The sequence below is a fragment of the Nasonia vitripennis genome (assembly GCF_009193385.2).
Source record: "Nasonia vitripennis strain AsymCx chromosome 3 unlocalized genomic scaffold, Nvit_psr_1.1 chr3_random0008, whole genome shotgun sequence".
NCBI classification, from domain to species: Eukaryota; Metazoa; Arthropoda; class Insecta; order Hymenoptera; family Pteromalidae; genus Nasonia; species Nasonia vitripennis.
This window is the reverse complement of record NW_022279628.1, coordinates 214,574-235,405: the sequence shown is the minus strand read 5'-3', so window position 1 is coordinate 235,405 and position 20,832 is coordinate 214,574. Positions and strand designations below refer to the sequence as shown.

Genomic DNA, 20,832 nt, shown 5'->3' with positions numbered 1-20,832 from the left:
TATTCCAAACCTTTCGAACCTGTAAATACAAATGCATTATAATAGACGCACTTGAGCAATAATCGATTGAAGTATAATAGCTAAAAAGATAATTTATATTATTTTATATGTCAGTTTTTTTTTGCCCGTCGTTAATTAATTAACGATTGTCAGTCAGTGTAAATGTGGATTATTTTTGTGCGTTCGTGAGTGAATCCGCGAGTGTGATAGGTGCGTTTATATAGGTTAAGATTTTAAAAAGTGCAAGTGTCAGTGAAAGGGTTATGTGATAAGTTTAAATTAAATAAATTAAATAGTGTAAGTGTAGCATAATGGCTAAAAGAAGAGATGTCAGTAGAAGATTGGCCAGCACTCATCCAGACAAAAAATATTCTCGAGGAAGGAATAAGAAGAGGCCAAGAGGATTTTTTGGCTCTAAAAACAATGAAGATGCTCAAGTGGAGAAGAGACCAAGACTTTCAGCACCTACAAAGAAAATCAGCACATCAACAGTTCCAGATGCTGCTTCTACAAAAATTAGGCTTATTGATGTCAGCATTTTGTACAGTGAACTTCAAGATGTTTTGTGTTGTGGTGTATGTCACGGCAATGTACATTTTAGTGAATCAAGTGTACAAGGGCTTGCTTTCAAAATTGATGTTGTCTGTGAACAGTGTGGTCAGATAAGTGCGATAAACTCTTGCAAGAAAGTGGGTCCAAGAAGCAATGCATGTAAAGTGAACAGAAGAAGAATTATCGCTATGCGTGCACTTGGCTATGGGCACGCTGGTTTGTCTACCTTTTTGGCATCATGGATCTGCAAAAGTCAGTAGCACAATCTGCTTACGATACAATTAGGAATCAATTAAGTAGAGTGTGTCAAAAAGTAGCTGAGGACTCTATGAAGGCTGCAGTTCAAGAGGAGATGGAAGCTACAGGAAGCAATCAATTAGATGCATCTGGCGATGGCTCCTGGAGGAAGAAGGGCTTTTCATCTTTACAAGGCCTGCCAGCATCATTGGAAATAAAACAGCAAAGGTGTTGGATGTCGCCATCAAGAACAGCTTCTGCAAAGCATGTGATAACTGGTCAGGCAAAGAAGACACGATTCCATATTAAGAATGGTACGAAGAGCATGAACCAAATTGAAATGCTAACCATCAAGGCAGTGCAGGAAAAATGGAAGTGGATGGAATCGTCCAGATGTTTCAACGTTCAGAAGAAGAGTACGGTGTACAAAAATTATATTGGTGATGATGACTCGAAAGTGTACAAAGCAGTAACAGAAGCGCAACCCTATGGCAGCAGGTTGACCGTTGCAAAAAAAGAATGTATCGGTCATGTGCAGAAGAGGATGGGTACGTGTCTCAGGAATTTGAAGGAATCACTAAGACGGCAGACACTCTCGGATGGAAAAGGAATTGGAGGAAGAGGATGACTGACTGCCCAAGTGATTGACAGACTGTCTTCATACTACGGCAAAGCAATCAGGGATCACCCTGATTCCGTGGAAGACATGTCCAATGCAATCTGGGCAACCTTCTATCACCAGCTGTCAACAGACGCAAAGCCTCAGCACCACTTGTGTCCGAAAGGAGCCAGCAGCTGGTGTAAATGGCAGAAAGCAAAAGTGCACAAGACTTTGAAGAATTTTAAGCACAAAAGCAGCATTCCATCTGCTATTATGTAGAAGATTAAGCCTATTTATGAAGATTTAACGGAACCAAACCTTCTGGAAAGATGTGTTGGAGGTTTCACACAGAATTCTAATGAAAGTTTCAACAATTCTGTGTGGAAGCTGGTTCCAAAAACATCATTTAGTGGCTTGTCAGTGCTCAATATTGGAGTGTACACAGCTGTTACGTGCTTCAATGATGGTCGTACGGGCTTTCTGAAGATTATGGAGCAGTTTGAAGTCATGCCAGGAAAAGCTGCTTGTGAATGGGTAGAAAGCAGCAATAACAGCAGATTATTCCACGCGGAGAGGAAAAAACTGGCAAGCACCAAGGAGGCACGCGTTACCAGGAGAAAAGCTCGAGAGGAACTACAGGATGATACATATGAAGCAGGTGAAAATTAAATTTTGTAAGTACTTACATCTAATATTATTAATATTTTCATTTTATACTTTCAAGTATTTCTTTTTAAAAGTTATTCTTGTCACTTTTCAGCAAATTTTGGACTAAGTGGGTTACCACAGCTGCCTCATAAACATGACAGTTATGATGGACAGGAGACACAAAATGCCTTGCGACTACGGTGAAAAAAAGATAAGAGCTTTGAAGAAATTTTATTAATAAAAACATGTTTTTAAATGAAATGTACTAATTTAATCTTTTTGTGTTCTAGATACATCTACACCCCAACAGGAGTTTTTATGTGTCCAGATGCGACAGTCTGGTACACAATGTTATATTTTGATGGATATCAATGATTGGAGCAATGAAAAAATGATAGAGATAAGTATTACGATGATTATGTATAAGTATTGTAAGTCAAAACTTTAATGCTGATTTTCTCCTAATTGTGTTTTTCTCAATTTCAGGAGCTGCACCGTAAGATTCCAAAGGAACGGATGGACCAAATGAGCTCAAATTTGGTGATATTGTTTAAAAGTACATTGGTTATGGTATGAATGAGGGGATTTGGTTTAAATTCCATAGAAAAAAAGTTACATGATAATTATGTTAAAATTAATCAAAAATTGATTAAAATATCAGTAATATGCTTATAAAACTTTTTCTATGGAATTTAAACCAAATCGCCTCATTCATACCATAACTAATGTACTTTTAAACAATATCCTGGCGTCTGAGCTCATTTGGGTTTTGGGAGTGACGTGGCGCAGGAGAGTGAAGGAGAGTAAGGTGAAGAAATCGTAACTAACGCAGAACGTGGTGTTTGGATGCGTGTGTTTATTGGTTGAAGTTTTCGCGTTACAAGGACTGGATGTGATGCGACTCGTGTCGTGGCTCCAGTTGAACTGTTTCTGCTCGGCTCCAGCATCGACCCTCGAAGGTCTCGATCGTTCCGCCTCCTGTACCGATCGCCGATCGGATTGGTAGGGACGGAGCACGCGCGGTCCGGATAGCGCGTCGGTGGCGAGGGCAGCTGGCCCAAACGGCCGGCCGTTTACTGTTTTATTACGCCAGGGATTACCCGCGCCGGCGAGCTTTAGCCGCCCGCGTCGAGGTGCGGATGACCGCAATAAAAGGATTCGAGCGCGGGCCCGAGCATTTTACTGCCTCCTCGATGCGGAGGACTTAATTGTTCAAATGCGCCCGGCCGGGCCGGAAAAACCGAGCTCTAATCCGGGCCGCGTCGTTCGAGGCACGAACGCTGGAGTCTTCACGTGCGCGTGCGCGTGAGGATTGTATATGTGTGCGCGCGTGTGTGATTGCGAGTGTGTGAGCGTGTGTGTGTGTTCGAGTGGGTGCTGTGTGGCCACCACAGGGTCATTCGTTCCTATAGAATCTTACGGTCAGTGAATTATGGACACCCTACTATACGTAGGTATTATAGAGGTATATAGAAGGTCTAAAACAGTAAAAATAAAGGTAATTATGTGTAAGAATAGCAAAAAAAATTTGGTTTATTTATATAAGAAATTATAAATTTTTAATGGAAAATGTTGATTTTAATTTCAAAGGTGTTGTGCCCCCTTAATATTATTACTATTATAACCTATCTACTATTTCTAACTAGTTTTATATACACTATCTATTTAAACTAAAATCATATCGTAAAACCTGTGCGAGTATAAATTTCGTTCTATGCCACGAATACAAACTCTACATCTTTGAAATAAATAAAATATGCATAGTTGCAACTTAATACTTTTCAACTGTCCATACTTCATATGAATCTAATTTTCTATTTTATTTATTAAAAATATTCTACTTTAGCAATTCTAAATTTGCTTTGCACGGCTTCGTATTCTGCGACCCAGCACAAACAAAGTTCGAGGCGCCAGATTGTCGCTCGCAATTTCTCCAGATTGGGTTTTTCCCAGCTGCACACAAATTCTACGATAGAGCCGCTGCCCGCCGTATACCGATCCCGATCGCTGTACCTACGCGCGCTCTTAATAGCTATTTCTTCGGACTGCCTAATTGCGCTGTCCGGACGCTCGCCTGCTCTTAAGCTCTGCGGAAAATATAATTTTTTTGTCACGCAGCTGCGTCGTTATTTTATTTTATTAAAATTTTTATTATTTTCTTATTTAACCTATGACGTAACATTATACTTTAAAGAATCATCGGCTCTACAGATATGTGTGAGAAATAAACTAGATAAAATGAAGTTAAAAGATTTTGAAGACTCCAGTTCATTTCTCACAGAATTTGAAAAACCGATTAATGAGTTAAAGAATGCTGGTTGAAAAGTTGATGAACGAGAAAAGTTAAACTATATGCTGAGAACATTACCAGACTCACTAACAAGGAAAGGTACCCAACCCAAACTCACCGATTTTGATGATTTTCATATATGTTGTAGAACATAAAAAAATAAGAGACACGTATTTTTTTTATCGGCTAATTTTCACTTTTAAGGGGTAAAAACCTCCCCTAAAGTTAACCCCCAAAAAGCGTTTTTTTTTAAATATCTCGGCTTAAAATTAATATTTTTCAATGAAACAAATTGGAGGTTATTTCTTTCAAAAAGAGCAAGTATTTCATGGTGATTTGAAGAGTAAGGGTAGCATCCCCTATTTTTTAGGGGTTGAAAACATATATTTTTTGGCATAATTTTATAATAAAAATATTTAAACCGACTAAAAAAAATTGGAAAAAATGTTTAAACATCCTTAATAACAAAATTTAGTTGACGTCTTTCGGTGTTTTCATAAATATTATCCCTAAGGGGGTAAACCACCCCTAACACAAAATAACTGTAAATATGTAATTCAATACATAATATTTCGTAGAAAGTTTGTATATAGAGGTTTTCGAGGTCGCTGATTACAAATCTGTTATCAGATTTTGAAAATTCAAAATGGCGGATCCAATATGGCGGACGGAAATATCGAAAAAAAATTTTATATAATAAAAAAGTTTTAAACGACTAAAAAATTTGTAAATATCTATAATAAACAAATTAAGTTTTTCGGTTTTTTCATAGATACTTCCCCTTAGGGGGGTAAACCACCCCTAACACAAAATAACTATAAGTATACTTCAATCTATAATATTTTGTAGAAGGTTTGTATATAGGGGTTTTCGAGATCGCTCTTTACAAATCTGATATCAGATTTTAAAAATACAAAATGGCGAAACCAATGTGGTGGACGAAAATGTCGAAAAAAAATTTTAACTTTCAAAAAAACTTGTTTACAAATGTGTGATCTTTCTAGCCTGTACATGTGAACTAAAGAGCCTTAAACCCTAAACCCCTAAAGAACAAATAGGCTAAATGGTTGTGCTTTTTAACCAAACGACTCCAAACCCCTAACCTCCAGACAAGCCGAAGGCCTATGCTTTACCGTAGACACGAGTATAGACATATTACCGATATTTTATTCTATCATTTTGTATGTAACAAATAACGTCTCGTTTTATGTTTCAATCAAAGATTATTTATTTTTCTGCTTTTATAAATTAGCATAATTTCAAAAGTAATTTCATAAATTATAAAGTATTTCATAAATTGCATAATTATATAATTTTATAAATTCAAAAAGTCCACACTTTTTTGCAAATGAAAAAACATAGGTTAATAAAATTAGTTTATCAAACTCTTTTGCGTTTTGTAATAAAATTTAATGTTGTCAAACTTGGGAGTTTTTCATTGTTACAATTATTTCGTAAGCCGAAAGTTTTTTAGATGAATTCTCGAAGTAATGATTATTGTATCTATAGTAAAATATTTACAGTCTGGAATTCCATAATAATACTATTTGCTACGATTTAATGAATTTATCAAAAATCTAAATTTAATAATAAATATTATTCTAATTATTATTATTATTTTTCATTATCATTGCTATTATCAGTATTACTGTTATTATTGCTATTGCAATTATGCTTATTCTTCTTCTTCTTATTATTATTATTATATTACTATGATAATTTTTGTTATTGGTGAAAATACATAAAAGAATATTAATACTCGAACTTCATTTGCAATTAAAGAACACGTTGTTATTGAAAGGGAATTTTATATGCATTCATTAGTTTAATGAATGTTATCGTACATTCAATGATAATTCCACAGATAAATGTCTTTCACTAATAAAAGTTGTTGACAATATGTGCGAATCAGTATGTTCTTTTTTTGGATTGTTTTCATCGAGTGTTTACCTCAGCTGCCTGTGTTATTTTTTAGGCAGTGAGTGACTTTTGTGGGTATTCTAGTTCGATGCCGGAAAGTACGAATAGTACGTCTTTTTGTTTGTCAGTGGTATCATACAGTTGTAGAAAATTTTCTTTAGTGATTTTATATAGATTTACATTATTCAATTTCAAAGTGAATAAAAGTTGAATAAAACCAAAAATAGAGTTTTCCGAACATCACAAAGTGGAACGAGAATTCTTCTCCAATGCATAAATTAATGATTTGATTCAATTTACATTCACTCGTTTTATTCTGGTAGAAATGTAGCAGTCGTGCCTTGCAAAAACACAGCTTGTATAAATTTTACCGCTTGTTTTCATTTTAGATTGAAAAATGAAAATTAATCCGTTAAACGTTCTAAACTTATTATTAGCATACTTTCAAGCGTTAAACATACCAGATAGTGTCACGAATTATCACGAAACAGAGTTGGCCGAAAAAATAAAAGAAATTTTAATAGATGCAACACATTATTTCAACGATGTAGAAATGATTACTGATGACTCTTTGGATTTTCAAGAAGAGTATAAAGACCATAATGCGGAAATAATTGAAGATGAAGTGCAACATCATTTTCCTGATCCGGATATAGCACCAACAAATCAATGTACAGCAGATAATGAAGAACTAGATTTTGAATACAAAAAAAGAGCTGTAGAATTTTGGAGAAGTAGCAAAACGAAGCAAAATTTAAGTCTCAAAACAGTGCAAAACAGATTCAAAAAAGTATCATCTATTAGTCAGCTACGTCGTTGGGCTCATTCAATTAATAAAGGTGGCACGTATAGAGAAAAAGTAGCACAAATTTGTCAGTATACCCTGGATAATTTTCAAGCAGCTCTCGACAGTGGTTCAATTATCCACGATGAAGATATAATTCGATGGGCCTTACAAGCTAAAAAAGAAATTGGTTTTGATGATATTAGATTCAAAGCTTCTAAACTATGGTTACTCAAATTTAAGCAAGCACACCGAATAGTTTCTAGGAAAATAAATAAGTTCATAACAAGAAAAACACTAGAAAGTAGTGCAGAACTTACGGCTAAAGCTGAAGCATTTATCGATGACGTTAAATCGTGTATACCAAGGATTGGACTCGAAAATTTGTATAATACAGATCAGAGCGGATTTCAGCTAGAAATGCATTCTGGAAGAACATTAGCAGTAGAAGGAGAAAAGCAAGTGCAATGTCTGGTACAGTCAATTTCAGCAACAACGCATAGTTATACTATACAGCCACTAATATCAGCTACTGGACAACTGTTGTCACCGCTATTTCTTGTTTTAAAGGAACCAAGTGGCAAGTTTGACCCTATTGTAGAACAAAACATATTTAGACCAGTAAACTTGTACGTGGAAGCATCCAAATCTGGAAAATTAACAACAAGTAAGGGAACTAATAACAATTTTTACATTGTAATATCGTTGATCAGTTAATTAGTAAGTCGTTTAATTGCAGATCACTTCAAAATCTGGTTGGAAAAAATATTTTATCCCTATGTAGGCCATCACTCAATACTATTACTTGATTCTTGGAGTGGTCATTGTGACAAAGTTATAGAAGAAACAATGCCACAAAATAAAATTATTAACATAAAAAAAATTCCAAATGGAACCACAGGAAAAATACAACCACTTGATGTCTATGGATTCCGTATTTGGAAAAACTTCCGAACATTTTCTGATTATGTAATGTTAATGGATCATGATATGAATTTACATGTGAGAAATAATATAATTAAACTTCAATCATTGGTTCACAACCAACTGTCTTCACCGAGATATATAGATTTGTTTAAATATTCCTGTGAAAGTCTTGTGCAACACATTGTGAAATAGAAGGGTGCACAAACATTGCAATTGTACGATGTGGTTGGTGCAAAAAAGCATTGTGCTTTAAACACTTTTATGAGGACTACCATTATCGTAAAAACATCGTAAAATAATATATTTTATGCTCAATACAAAAAATGCACTATGGCAAAAGATAAAAGATTGTAGATTATTATTATACTCTAATATTATAAACAAAAATACATTATAAGTTGAATTTACAATAAAGGAATTTCAATAACATTCTGATAACAATTTCTACGGAAATTATAAAACTGCTTCACACACAGAATTTTCTTGTTTACAAATTTAGGAATTTGAGGTGGTTTGGTTAAAAAGCACAACCATTTAGCCTATTTGTTCTTTAGGGGTTTAGGGTTTAAGGCTCTTTAGTTCACATGTACAGGCTACAAAGATCACACATTTATAACAAGTTTTTATGAAAGTTAAAATTTTTTTTCGACATTTTCGTCCACCACATTGGTTCCGCCATTTTGAATTTTCAAAATCTGATATCAGATTTGCAAAGAGCGATCTCGAAAACCCTTATATACAAACCTTCTACAAAATATTATGGATTGAAGTATACTTATAGTTATTTTGTGTTAGGGGTGGTTTACCCCCTAAAGGGTAGTATCTATGAAAAAATCGAAAAACTTAATTTGTTTATATAGATGTTTACAAATTTTTTCCAATTTTTTTAGTCGTTTAAAACTTTTTTATTATATAAAATTTTTTTCGATATTTCCGTCCGCCATATTGGTTCCGCCATTTTGAATTTTCAAAATCTGATAACAGATTTGTAATCAGCGACCTCGAAAACCTCTATATACAAACTTTCTACGAAATATTATGTATTGAATTACATATTTACAGTTATTTTGTGTTAGGGGTGGTTTACCCCCTTAGGGATAATATTTATGAAAACACCGAAAGACGTCAACTAAATTTTGTTATTAAGGATGTTTAAACATTTTTTCCAATTTTTTTTAGTCGGTTTAAATATTTTTATTATAAAATTATGCCAAAAAATATATGTTTTCAACCCCTAAAAAATAGGGGATGCTACCCTTACTCTTCAAATCACCATGAATTACTTGCTCTTTTTGTAAGAAATAACCTCCAATTTGTTTCATTGAAAAATATTAATTTTAAGCCGAGATATTAAAAAAAAACGCTTTTTGGGGGTTAACTTTAGGGGAGGTTTTTACCCCTTAAAAGTGAAAATTAGCCGATAAAAAAAATACGTGTCTCTTATTTTTTTATGTTCTACAACATATATGAAAATCATCAAAATCGGTGAGTTCGGGTTGGGTACCTTTCCTTGTAAGTTATATCGGAGATCTGGTAGATGCCCTACAAGAAAGTGACAGAAATTGTGAATTTTTAAAAAATAAAATAAGCTTGTGGGAAAACGGAAATACAAGCAATGACAGCGGAAAGAAGAAAACTAGCGTTTTTCAAGCTGAACAAAATAGAGATAAAAATTGCTATAGATGTGGACAATTTGGACACTATAAGCAAGAATGCAAAAACTCCTGGACAGGATTTTTTTTTCATTTTTTTATTTTTGCGAATCTATAATTTTAGAAAAACCAATTGATGTAAAAGTCGGTGACGGTAGAATTCCCTCTCCCTCGATCACCGACGTAATTTTTTCATGGGAACAGTCTTGTATAAACTGATCGCCCTGATTACCTAGCGGAAATGTTCCCTAAACCAGGTGAGGAGATTAGACAGTCAGCCCGTCATATTAGCATCTCGTCGTCTCTGATACCGACCGCTACGACTGAAATGTACCATAATTCGTTTTCGATCCGCTCTATGTACTTTTGGAACTCAGTTCCGGTCCGAATACGGCTTAGCAGCTCTCTAAGTATTTTCAAAAGCTGTTTGCATCAATATCTAATGAATTTACCGCAAAATTATATAAGCTAGATATAAAAGTTGAAGTAAATTATCTCGGCTAGCTTCTAGTTTTTAGATTTGCTACTAGCCCCTATAGTCTTAAGTTAGCTACTACACAATTTTGTTACTAATTGTTTAAATAATGAGTAGAATTGTCGTACGTGTACCTCTCATGCGCTCTAATTATGCGTCACATGATGTGTATCGATCCTTATGGCTTAATTAGTACCTCTCCATGCGTGAGGGAGAGCTTCGAAATTGTTACGTTCAATTATTCATTATATCGATAATATGACTGCTAGCTAATTATTACAAATTGTTTTGAAAGATTTCGAATAAGCGTTTGGACTGAAACTCGAATTATGTTCTGAGATTGTTTAATCTTATGTTATTTTTTTTCAAATTTATATATGTATTGTTACCACACCCTACGGCCCCTGGTCACGGCGTAAATAAAATAGTTCTCTCTCTCTCTCTCTCTCTCTCTCTCTCTCTATCTCTCTCTCTATCTCTCTCTCTCTCTCTCTCTCTCTCTCTCTCTCTCTCTCTCTCTCTCTCTGTCTCTTACCTGCGTGTCGCTGCTTCTCTCGCTCCTGCTCTCACGATTGCCCGTGCGACGCTGGTAGCTAAAACAGATAGCTGTCAAATACATTGTGTTGACGGTCATTTCAATTGCGTTTGTAGTTGTTTAAACACTCCGTCATAAACTTTAATATTTTTCGTTTATCTGGAAATTACCAAATTCATTTTCTAAACAATAATTATATTCCTAGCATTATTTCGATGAGCTTAATTCATTTTTAATATGAATGGTTGTTTTAATGGCGCTACATTTGAAAATTTTAACCTTTAAATGTAGCGCGCCCGAAGCGTGCTTAAATTTACCTAGTTAGAATAAATAAACAAAAATTTTATTATTATGGCTGACTATATTGCGTATATATTACTGTTTTTATAATGATTATTTTCGTTATAACAATCTGTATTTCATTAAAATGATTAAAATGATAAATGACTGTTGGTCTTATCTAGTAAAAATGTAATTTTTTATTTACAGGCTAAGCACTCCCAACTCTCCCAACTTTTATAGATCTTGAATGCAGGTTCGCCTTAAAAAAATAAATATGGCGTTTCATCTAAATCGGTAAAGCGGACTCTCTAGCAAGGTTTTCAGGGGATGTGGGAGCTTATGCTTCAAAAATACGCCACGAGGTATTTCGTATTTCAAATACAAAAAGAAACTAAAAGTCTAATTAACGTTTTCTTTCGGTAGAATGATTAATTAAACTTAATAGAATGGCGCTGTGCTATTTATATTGATAGAAATTAAAATAATAAAAAGTTTATTGGTACTACTTAGTTTTAAGGTTAGCGCTGAGATCGCGCTAAGATCGTATAAACACCCATTTGTATTTCAAAACTTGTTAAAAAACTAAAAGTCCAATTGACAATTTCTTTCGATAGAATGATTCTTTGAATAAAACACTATTGCGCTCTGATCTTAATTTTTCATTGCACGCTTTATTTAAAAAGTTTCATGGACCAGAAAAACAGTATTTTTTAGCTCCCACATCCCCTTAACAACTTTCTTAGATGTCTAGGAATAAAACTTCTATTCAAATAAGCCAAGTCTTCTTCCGCTTGTGCGAGAAGAAAAGAATGTACCATCTGGTAGACACTTTACTAAATCCAGAGTGAATTTTCAATAATAAAATAGACCAATTGTCATTTATCATTTTATAATCTTTGATTTAGTCACTTGCAGTACTGTATTGAATTTAATTTTATATTTTCCAGGTTGATCAGGGTACTTTATTTGAACTAATATTAGCAGCAAATTACTTAGATATTAAAGGACTTCTGGATGTTACTTGCAAAACTGTAGCTAATATGATAAAAGGAAAGACTCCAGAAGAAATTCGTAAAACTTTTAATATTAAAAATGATTTTACAGCTTCCGAAGAAGAACAAGTACGTAAAGAAAATGAATGGTGCGAGGAAAAGTAATTTAAGGCTTTTATCGCCTTACAATTATATCTTCTAGAATCTATAACATTTTTAAATTATTTAAGCCACTATAACTAAGTAATTACTTATCATTTCGCAACTTTTATATGTATCAAGTTGTTGTCCAATAAAAAAACTTAAAAATTAAAAATAAATTTCTTAATTTCTTAGTTTCTAAATATTCTTTTATTACATGCGTTCTCGGTAAATGCTGTTTTGCATAAGGATTCTCTCATGTCAAATAGCGAATCACGGAGTCTATTTTAAAGATTACGTTAAATATAAATGTTAAGGGGACACAACACCGTTTGAAGTTAAATTTAATAAATGGAAATTTTTTCGTTAATATTTGTTCAAATTAATACTAATTTTACCATGCTGAATCATTATTTTTACCTACTTACTCATTGTGGCACTCAGTGCAATGTTTTGACTCTTTTGCCTATTTTGTCCGTAGGATTTCAAGTGAACAAGTAGTTAATTTGGGCTCAAATTTTAGGAGAATGTTCTGTACACTTATAGTTTTGGTATGAAACAGGTATTTTGATTTGAATGTTTAGAAATTATTTGGCGATAAATATATTGAATTTTTTCCTGTTTTCCCACTATTTATACCCCCTTTTTGTTCATAAAACATATACTAAACATTCAAATTAAAATTCCTGCATTTATACCAAAAATACAAGTGTATAAATCATTCTTCTGAAATTTGAGTCCAAATGAACCACACGTTCACTTGGAATACTACGGACAGTTCGATGAAATCAGTAACAACCGTATTTAGAATAAATCAACATTTTAGCTAATGGTTATAGTAGAAACCATAACTCAAAGTAATACTTGTTTTAAAACTAACTCGTCCTGTTAGCCAGAGCCCACACCGATCACAACGCTACCATCACCGCACGCGTTGCACAAAAAAAGCCGTCCGCAGCTGAAGCCAAAATCTCGATTTTTGCGCGAAAGTTCTACATGAGGTAATGGCAGGATGCGTCGCTCAGCACGAGATAGCTCTGCTACGTACGCTATTCGTCGTTCCTGCGCAGACCTGATTTTTGCTGCACTCTGTTAATGTCTCGCCGACGTTTAAGCTGGAGCAGATGCTGCCTTACCCGCCACAGGTATTTCCGGTCCCCGAGAAGCCGATGCAAGCGGGCTTCTCGTTCCGAATCCCTTGCAGGGTTATATGGCTCGTCTGCTGCGCTATCACTGCTGCAGACGCTGATGCTGCTGCTGCTGCTACTGCTGTTTCCTTGGTGTGAGAAAAGTTTTAAACACTATGTTGAAACCCGAGGGAGATGACGAACAACTGTTGGTGCATACATCGTGCAAGACTTGCACTAATGTCATTGCTTTGCGTAATCCGCGCAAATGCGACAAATGTGGCTGGTACTACCATCCTAAGTGTACGCCTATTCAGGCAATTAAGGAAGGTGGCAAGCCTATACAAGTCTGCATGAACTGCTTGGTAGCTGCTAATAAAACTTCACGCAGCACCTCTACCTCTTCTCCATCTTCACGAAGCAGCAGCCCTCTGTCCCAACAACAAACACGCTACAGGAAACCGGTTTCTGCACCACCATCGCGCAGAACAACTGCTGGCGAGTGGTGCTGGCTCTTCTTCTTCGTCTCCATCGAATGCTCCGGCGCTGTTTACCGAGACCATCCAGCAGCTCCGTGAAGCCAACACGAGAATCCAGGCGCAATTGGATGGCGTTGTGTCGTCCCAGGCAAAGCTCTCTGCAGAATTAGTCATAACCGGCCTGACCTTTTCGGAGACGACATCCTTAAGGCACCTCGCCTATGCAGCTCTTCGGCCATTGGACGCTGAGCTAACGGAGAGAGACATTATCTCTGTGCGACCCCTGGGAACTGTGAGAGTAGCCCGCAATGACACTGCGGACGCTTCTGATGCAAGCCCTGGAGCAGTCAGGTTGCCGCTCTCAGTCTCACTATCCAGGACGCTCATGCACTCGCTCATCTCTGCTAAAATCAAGATTCGGAAGCCACATACTACGCAGCTGTCTAGCGAATTGCTGCATAAGGCCCGCGTTGCACTACCGCTTCCGGATTCGTTCATCAACGTCAACGAATGGTTGCCGTCTGATGTCCTTCGGCTCCGCAAAACTGTGAGGGGGGCTGCAAGAGAGCACGGCTGCACCACGTTTGTGAGGGATGGTCGAATATACATCAAGCTAAAGAAGGAGGATCGTGCTGTGATGATTGCGTCGGATGACGATCTGAAGAATTTTTTAGGCTCGATCACAGCCACTGAAGTACACACCCCTCATTCCACGTAGATCACCATCATCTGAATCGTGCACCACATCTTCAATCACTCCTAAGGTAACTCTGTCTGAGGGTCTAAGAGTCTGCCATTTCAATGCGAACTCTCTTACGGGTCACATTGAGATGGTCAGGCTCTTCTTGTCCACTCGTCCCCTCTTTCACGTGATAGCTGTGACGGAAACCTGGCTTGACGAGAAGGTAACTTCTATCCCTTCACTGGAAAACTATACGCTCTACAGACGTGACAGAAACAGGAACGGGGGAGGTGTGGCCCTCTATATACATCACTCACTGACTGCAAACGTATTATCATCCTCTGATGGAGTTTGGTCGGGCAAGCCAGGCAAACCGGAGTACCTTTCCTATGAGGTCTCCGCGAAGGGAGTTTCACCCATCTTTGTGGGAGTCGTGTATCGTCCACCACATGCCCCTTTTATTCAGGATAATAACTTCATTGAACAGCTGACTACTTTTATGCACAACTATTCCACAAAGGTCATTATGGGTGATTTCAACGCTGACCAACTCTCCTCATCCGAAGATGCCAAGTTCATCAAGGCCTATATTGAGGAAAACTCCTTATTGTCGGTCCCTTATGGTGCCACGCACCATAAACAGGACTCCGACATCTGGCTTGACCTCTGCTTAATTGATGAGCAGGATCGCCTGCTATCACACTACAAGACTCATACTCCTTTCATCAACGGACATGACCTAATCACTGCCACTCTCGACGTACAGATCCCACGCTACGTACCTAAAGCATACTCTTACAGAAACTACAAGGGAATCTGTGCCGAGAAGCTAAGGAACTTCCTTGGCACATGTGACTGGTCATCTCTCGCTACGTCATCACTCGACGGATGCATCACCCTTCTTAACGCTAACTTAACGAACGCCATAAATCATCTCGCCCCATCACGGACTGTTACTCCAAGACGTAAACGTCACCCGTGGTTTACCACGGCTCTTCGTGACCTCTTGACTGAACGGGACAGACTTTACAGAAGGTTTCGCAGAACTCGTCTACCTTGTGATCGATGTTATTATAGAGTAGCAAGGGACGACGCTCACAGACAGGTTGAGGAGGCCAGGCTGAATTATTATTATTCACGCCTGTCAACCCTAACTGATGTCGCTGAGATCTGGAGAGAGCTTGAGAACCTTGGAATCACCACCTCTAAAGCACCATCACCTTCTCGCTTCTCTACAGATGACCTCAACAAACACTTTAGTTCCATCTCATATGATCCACTGGCTCCTGCAGTTGAGGTTTTTCTGCGTACCCTCGAGAGTCTAGACTTCCCTGAGCATTTCAACTTCAAGGTTATTACAGAATCGGACGTTTTGGCTGCTGTGTCGCACTTCCACACCCAGGCCAGAGGCAACGATGGCATCCCACAGGTTGTAATTTCAAAGGCACTATCCGTACTCGCTCCTTTACTATGTCGGATTTTCAACCTGTCCTTAAGCGAGTCACGTTTCCCCTCTGCATGGAAGATGTCGCTGGTGCAAGCACTGTGTGGGATATGCCTGGTCCGGCTGGACCTGGGTAGAGGCCCACTTCCTCTAGGAGATAATTGGAGAGGATAATGACGTAGCCAGGACTTCTGCAAGAAGAATGTTTATTAGAACAAGTGTGGAACGTACATCCGTTCGACTCGAGAGCCAACGACTTTCTGATCGCGCGCAGGCGGCGAATTCTCCTCGCCAACATGGCGGCTTACCCCCACTCGGCGGAAGAGGGGAGAATCCCTACACACTCCCCCCGAGTGTTAACGCAAATGATTCTTTATTTAAATAATAAGTTTTAACATTTTTTTTTTTTTTTTTTTATTGGCTGGGAGGCAGCCTTAAACCGAGAACAACAACAAAATGTATTTCTTGAAAACTAAAGAGAACTGACGCAAACTAAGAAGCAAAAGATACTTTTTTGCGCGCATAAGTTTTTAAAGCTGGACGACTAGTGTTAGAAGGATTGCAACTAGGCTTATCACTAGGATTAGATAGTGGCTGATTGCCATTAGTACTATCTGACGGGACTAGTTCGTCGAGATCATCTGGAATATAATAAGCTGGTTTTAACAACTCAACCGTAACGCTTTTCGTGGTACCGTTTACATCTATGTCGAAGACGCGATCGGAAACTCGCTTAACAATCTTGAATGGTCCTGAATAAGGCCTTTCTAATGATTTTTTAACCATGTTACGCATGAACACATGGGTACATTTGTAAAGGTCCTTAAAATAAAACGCGCGCTTCTTATAATTATGAGCGACAAGTATAGGTCGGATTTGACGCATGTATTCCCGATATTCTTCTAAGAAGAAATTGGGATCCGGTGTCTGATCTTCGGGTATGAAAAATTCGCCCGGAAGGCGTAGGGTAGTGCCAAACATGAATTCCGCAGGGGAAGCGTTGGTATCAGCCCGAAGATGACAACGTAGTCCGAGAAGGACTGTGGAAAGAGTACGAGGCCAATCTGTGTCGTTGTGGCACATGATTGCAGCCTTCATACAGCGGTGCCAACGCTCTATCATGCCGTTAGCGGCGGGATGATAGGCGGTGGTGCGAATCCGTTCGCATCCTATGAGCGAGAGAAGAGCAGAAAAAAGCTGAGACTCAAATTGTGAGCCCTGATCGGAAGTGATGACCTTGGGCGCGCCATACCTCGCAACCCAAGTATCGAAGAAAGCTCGTGCGACCGTTTGAGCCGAGGTGTCGTGGAGAGGAACAGCCTCGATCCACCTGGAAAACCTGTCAATCATGGTCAAAACGTACTGCAAGCCATCCTTGATTGGTAACGGACCAACAATGTCAATATGCACGTGGTCAAATCGACCATCTGGTGCTACAAATTGACTGGGAATGAGCTTGACATGTCGTGAGATTTTTGATTGCTGACAGTCGAGGCAAAGCTTGCACCAGTTAGCAATGTCGCGATGCATCGCTGGCCAGACGTACCTCTGCCTGATCAGACGATCAGTGACCTTGGGCCCAGGATGAGCTGGTTTGTGAAAGAACGCAAAGACGGATTCTCGCATGGAAACTGGTACAAAAGGTCGAAGAGTTTCACCTGTTAAATCACAACATATCGTTGTGTGATTCGGACCGAATTGAATGCGCTTCAAGGATAGTGAGTGCTCAGGTGACTCGCGTATCTCCTGAAGCTGTTTATCAGCCTCTTGCGCCGCTGCAAGTTCCTCAAGATCGAATTCCAGAGGGAAACGCACTGATTCGATTCTCGAAAGAGAATCAGCTACGGTGTTATCGATACCTCTAACGTGTTGTATGCGCGTAGTGAATTGCGATATGTAGTTTAATTGTCGCACACGACGAGGTGGAGCCTTGTCAGTTTTTTGCAGGAATGCGTAAATAAGTGGTTTGTGATCTGTAAGCACAGAGAAGTCACAACCTTCCACGATGTGTGCAAAATATTTGATGGCTTCGTAAACAGCGGTGAGCTCGCGATCATACGCGCTGTAACGCTGTTGCGAAGGGGATAGCTTCTGAGAAAAGAAAGCTAAAGGTTCCCAGACACCATCGAGCGATTTCTGCTCAAGAACCGCGCCTACCGCAAAATCTGAAGCATCAGATACGATGCGAAGGTCTGCACCTGAGCGAGGATGCACCAGGAGTGCAGCTTCTGCAAATTCAGATCTGACTTTCTCGAAGGCTTCGTCAGCTTCAGGGGTCCATTGAATCAAACGCTTGTCATTTTTGCGAGAGTCGCGAAAGAAAGCGTTGAGAGGAGCCTGAGAGGTGGCTGCGTGCGGAAGATTTCGGTGATAAAAATTCACCATCCCTAAGAAGCGACGAAGTTCTACAATCGTGCGAGGTTTGGGAAAATTCAAGACGGCATCGATTTTGGCTCGAGTAGGCCTGATTCCCTGAGAGTTGATGAGGTAACCAAGAAACTCGAGTTCCTCTACCATAAAGACGCTTTTGTCAACGTTGAGCCGAAGATGGAATTTCTTCAGGCGCTCGAAAACGGTGCGCAGATGCTTCTGATGTTGCTCACGAGAGTCAGAAGCGATGAGGATATCGTCAATATATATGTAGACGAAGTCTAAATCCCCCAAAGCACGATTGATATAGCGCTGAAACGTTTGGCTCGCATTGCGGAGACCAAACGGCATGAATAAAAATTCAAATAAGCCGAAGGGCGTTATAATAGCTGTCTTTTCGATGTCCTCAGGCGCAATCGGAATTTGATTGAATGCCTTGTGAAGATCGAGCGTGGAAAAAATCTTTTTTCCGTGAAGATTGTTGTTGCAATCATAAAGATGCGAAGTCGGATATTTGTCCGGAATAGTAATGGCATTAAGACCCGTGTAATCACCGCAGGGTCTGGGTGAACCATCCTTTTTTTTGCGCCATGTGCAAAGGGCTGGCCCAGGGACCGCTACCAGGTCTGCAGATACCTGCTTCTTGCTACGCACGGAACTCGGCCTTAGCGGCTCTGAGCTTGTCGGGATGAAGCCGACGCGGGCGTTGAGAGACGGGAGGCCCCGAGGTGTAGATGTGATGATACACATCAGCTTTGCCACTGAGGCCAGCTCTAGCGGGACCAGTGATCTCTGGAAACTCCGCTAGCAGCTGAGCATGTTCGCTATTAGGCGAGATAGTAGAGATAGCAACGAGGGGTGCTGCTCTGAGAGTCGCAGCCGAAGAAATGTTCGTCTGGGTGTCAACCAGTCGCCGGCTAGCCAGGTCGACTGTGAGACTATGGTGTGACAGAAAGTCAGCACCAATTATAGCGGACGGAACCTCGGCGATACAGAAATTCCACGCAAATGGACGGCGAAGACCGAGATCTAGCGTGCGATAAGATTCGCCATACGTATTAATTTTGGTGCCATTGGCCGCAGATAACTTAAGACTATCGGGCTTACAACTAATATTATTTACAGCAGGAAGCAGAGAGATGTCTGCTCCTGTATCGATTAGAAAGAATTGACCTGAAATAAGGTCTTGGATGTGGAGATGCTTAGAGGAATGACCTTGACAGACGGCCTCCAAGTCCGCAGGTCTTACTGGTTTTTTGCTTTCCATTCTGCGTTCTTACTACACCAATCCCTGCAGGAGGTAGGATTGTCTGGATATTTAGAGTGCGCAAAACACAACCCTGAAGCACTCTTGCGGGACTTAGTGTTACGGATCTTGCTCCTAGATCTGTTGGAGTTATTATTAGAGCGAGAAGAGTTGCGAGATTCGCGTAGAGATTTCTCTAAGCTAGCTAGACGCTTGTTGAGATCCTGAAGGTTGACTGAAGAAATAGATCTATCCGTCTCTACCGCATTGAGACGTTGATCTGGGACGGAGTTATGAATGTGATGAATCCTGTCCGCAAGCTCGAATAACTTGTCGTCAGGAAGATCCGTTAACGACGCAATCGCAAACTGCACGTCCTTGGGGAGAAGTTTCCTCCAATAGCTGCGCACACCGTCCTTTTCGATGTTAGGACCGGCGTGAATGTACATCTCTTTAAGAAGATCAGAGGGCTTCTTGCTACCTAGAGCGCTTCTCTCGAAAAGTTTGTCAAGACGCTGTTCAACAGTATCGGAAAACTCTTTTAGCAGAGCTTGTTTGACTACCTCGTACCTGCCTTCAAGGGGAAGGTTACGAATGGTGCTGTCTATTCTAAGGGCAACATCTCTGCTCAAGCTGCGCCAGAGAGTGGCGAATTTAAGCTTGTCATCAGTGATGTTGAGAACCTCGAAGTTGATTTCGAGACCAACGAACCAGCCTTCTGGATTGTGAGTCCAGAAAGGACCTGGATTGATTTTCTGAGCCAGAAAGGCGTCTGAGTGAGGACGAGAAGCGTCCGTGTGTGTTGGAATCAAATCTGCAGGGACCAAGCTGCCAGGAGCATTGGTTGCAAGTTGGTTCATAGTGGTTTGAGTATCCGTGTGAATCGGATTACTCTTAAAATTATCGAGAGACAATGATGCACTGGAAACAGGAACTCTAGCTGATGCCGAAAAAGAAGGAGCAGTCGGATTGAGAGAAAACGCTTGGTTTGAAGTGCTGAGAGCAGAGGCTCTGTCATTTTCTACACCGGAAGCGAGAGAAGTTTGTAAACTAAGCCTATCCGACAGCTGGTCGATCTGAGTCTGCAATGGAGCAACTGCTCCCTTAATCAAATTGGGAAGCTCGAGCTGAAGACTGCTTAGCGTAGCTTCTAAAAAAGCCTGAGCATCAGAGATTGGTTGGCCCAAGGAAGGATTGTCCTTGCCAGACCCCGTGCCCAGGGGTTCATCCTCAGAATCACTGTGTACTAAAGGCATGTTGGAGCCGAAAATTGTGCCTGATCGGGTCTTACTAGGAGACTGGCTGTTGCTCGCAGAGTGCCCGCTGGCGCTCATGAACGCTGGGAAAAGCTGCTCAAGATTGACAAAATTGCCTATTGGGTGCACGCAGGCACCTCACAATATAAACGCTACTAATTGTATACGGATCTTGAGCCGCACGCATACGCA

The 20,832-nt window shown here is 39.4% G+C and overlaps 1 protein-coding gene across 5 annotated transcripts in view; it reads left to right on the top strand.

Moving 5' to 3' along the window:
- LOC103316687 (S-phase kinase-associated protein 1) overlaps window positions 1-12,215 on the top strand; it is a 67,033-nt gene extending 54,818 nt beyond the window's left edge. For all 5 annotated transcript variants that reach the window (XM_031926998.2, XM_032601838.1, XM_032601839.1 and 2 more), the window contains exon 3: window positions 11,851-12,215. In XM_031926998.2, coding sequence (XP_031782858.1) covers window positions 11,851-12,060 — 210 coding nt within the window. In that variant the 3' untranslated portion in view covers window positions 12,061-12,215. The remainder of the gene's footprint in view (window positions 1-11,850) is intronic.
- The last annotated feature ends 8,617 nt before the right edge of the window (window positions 12,216-20,832 follow it).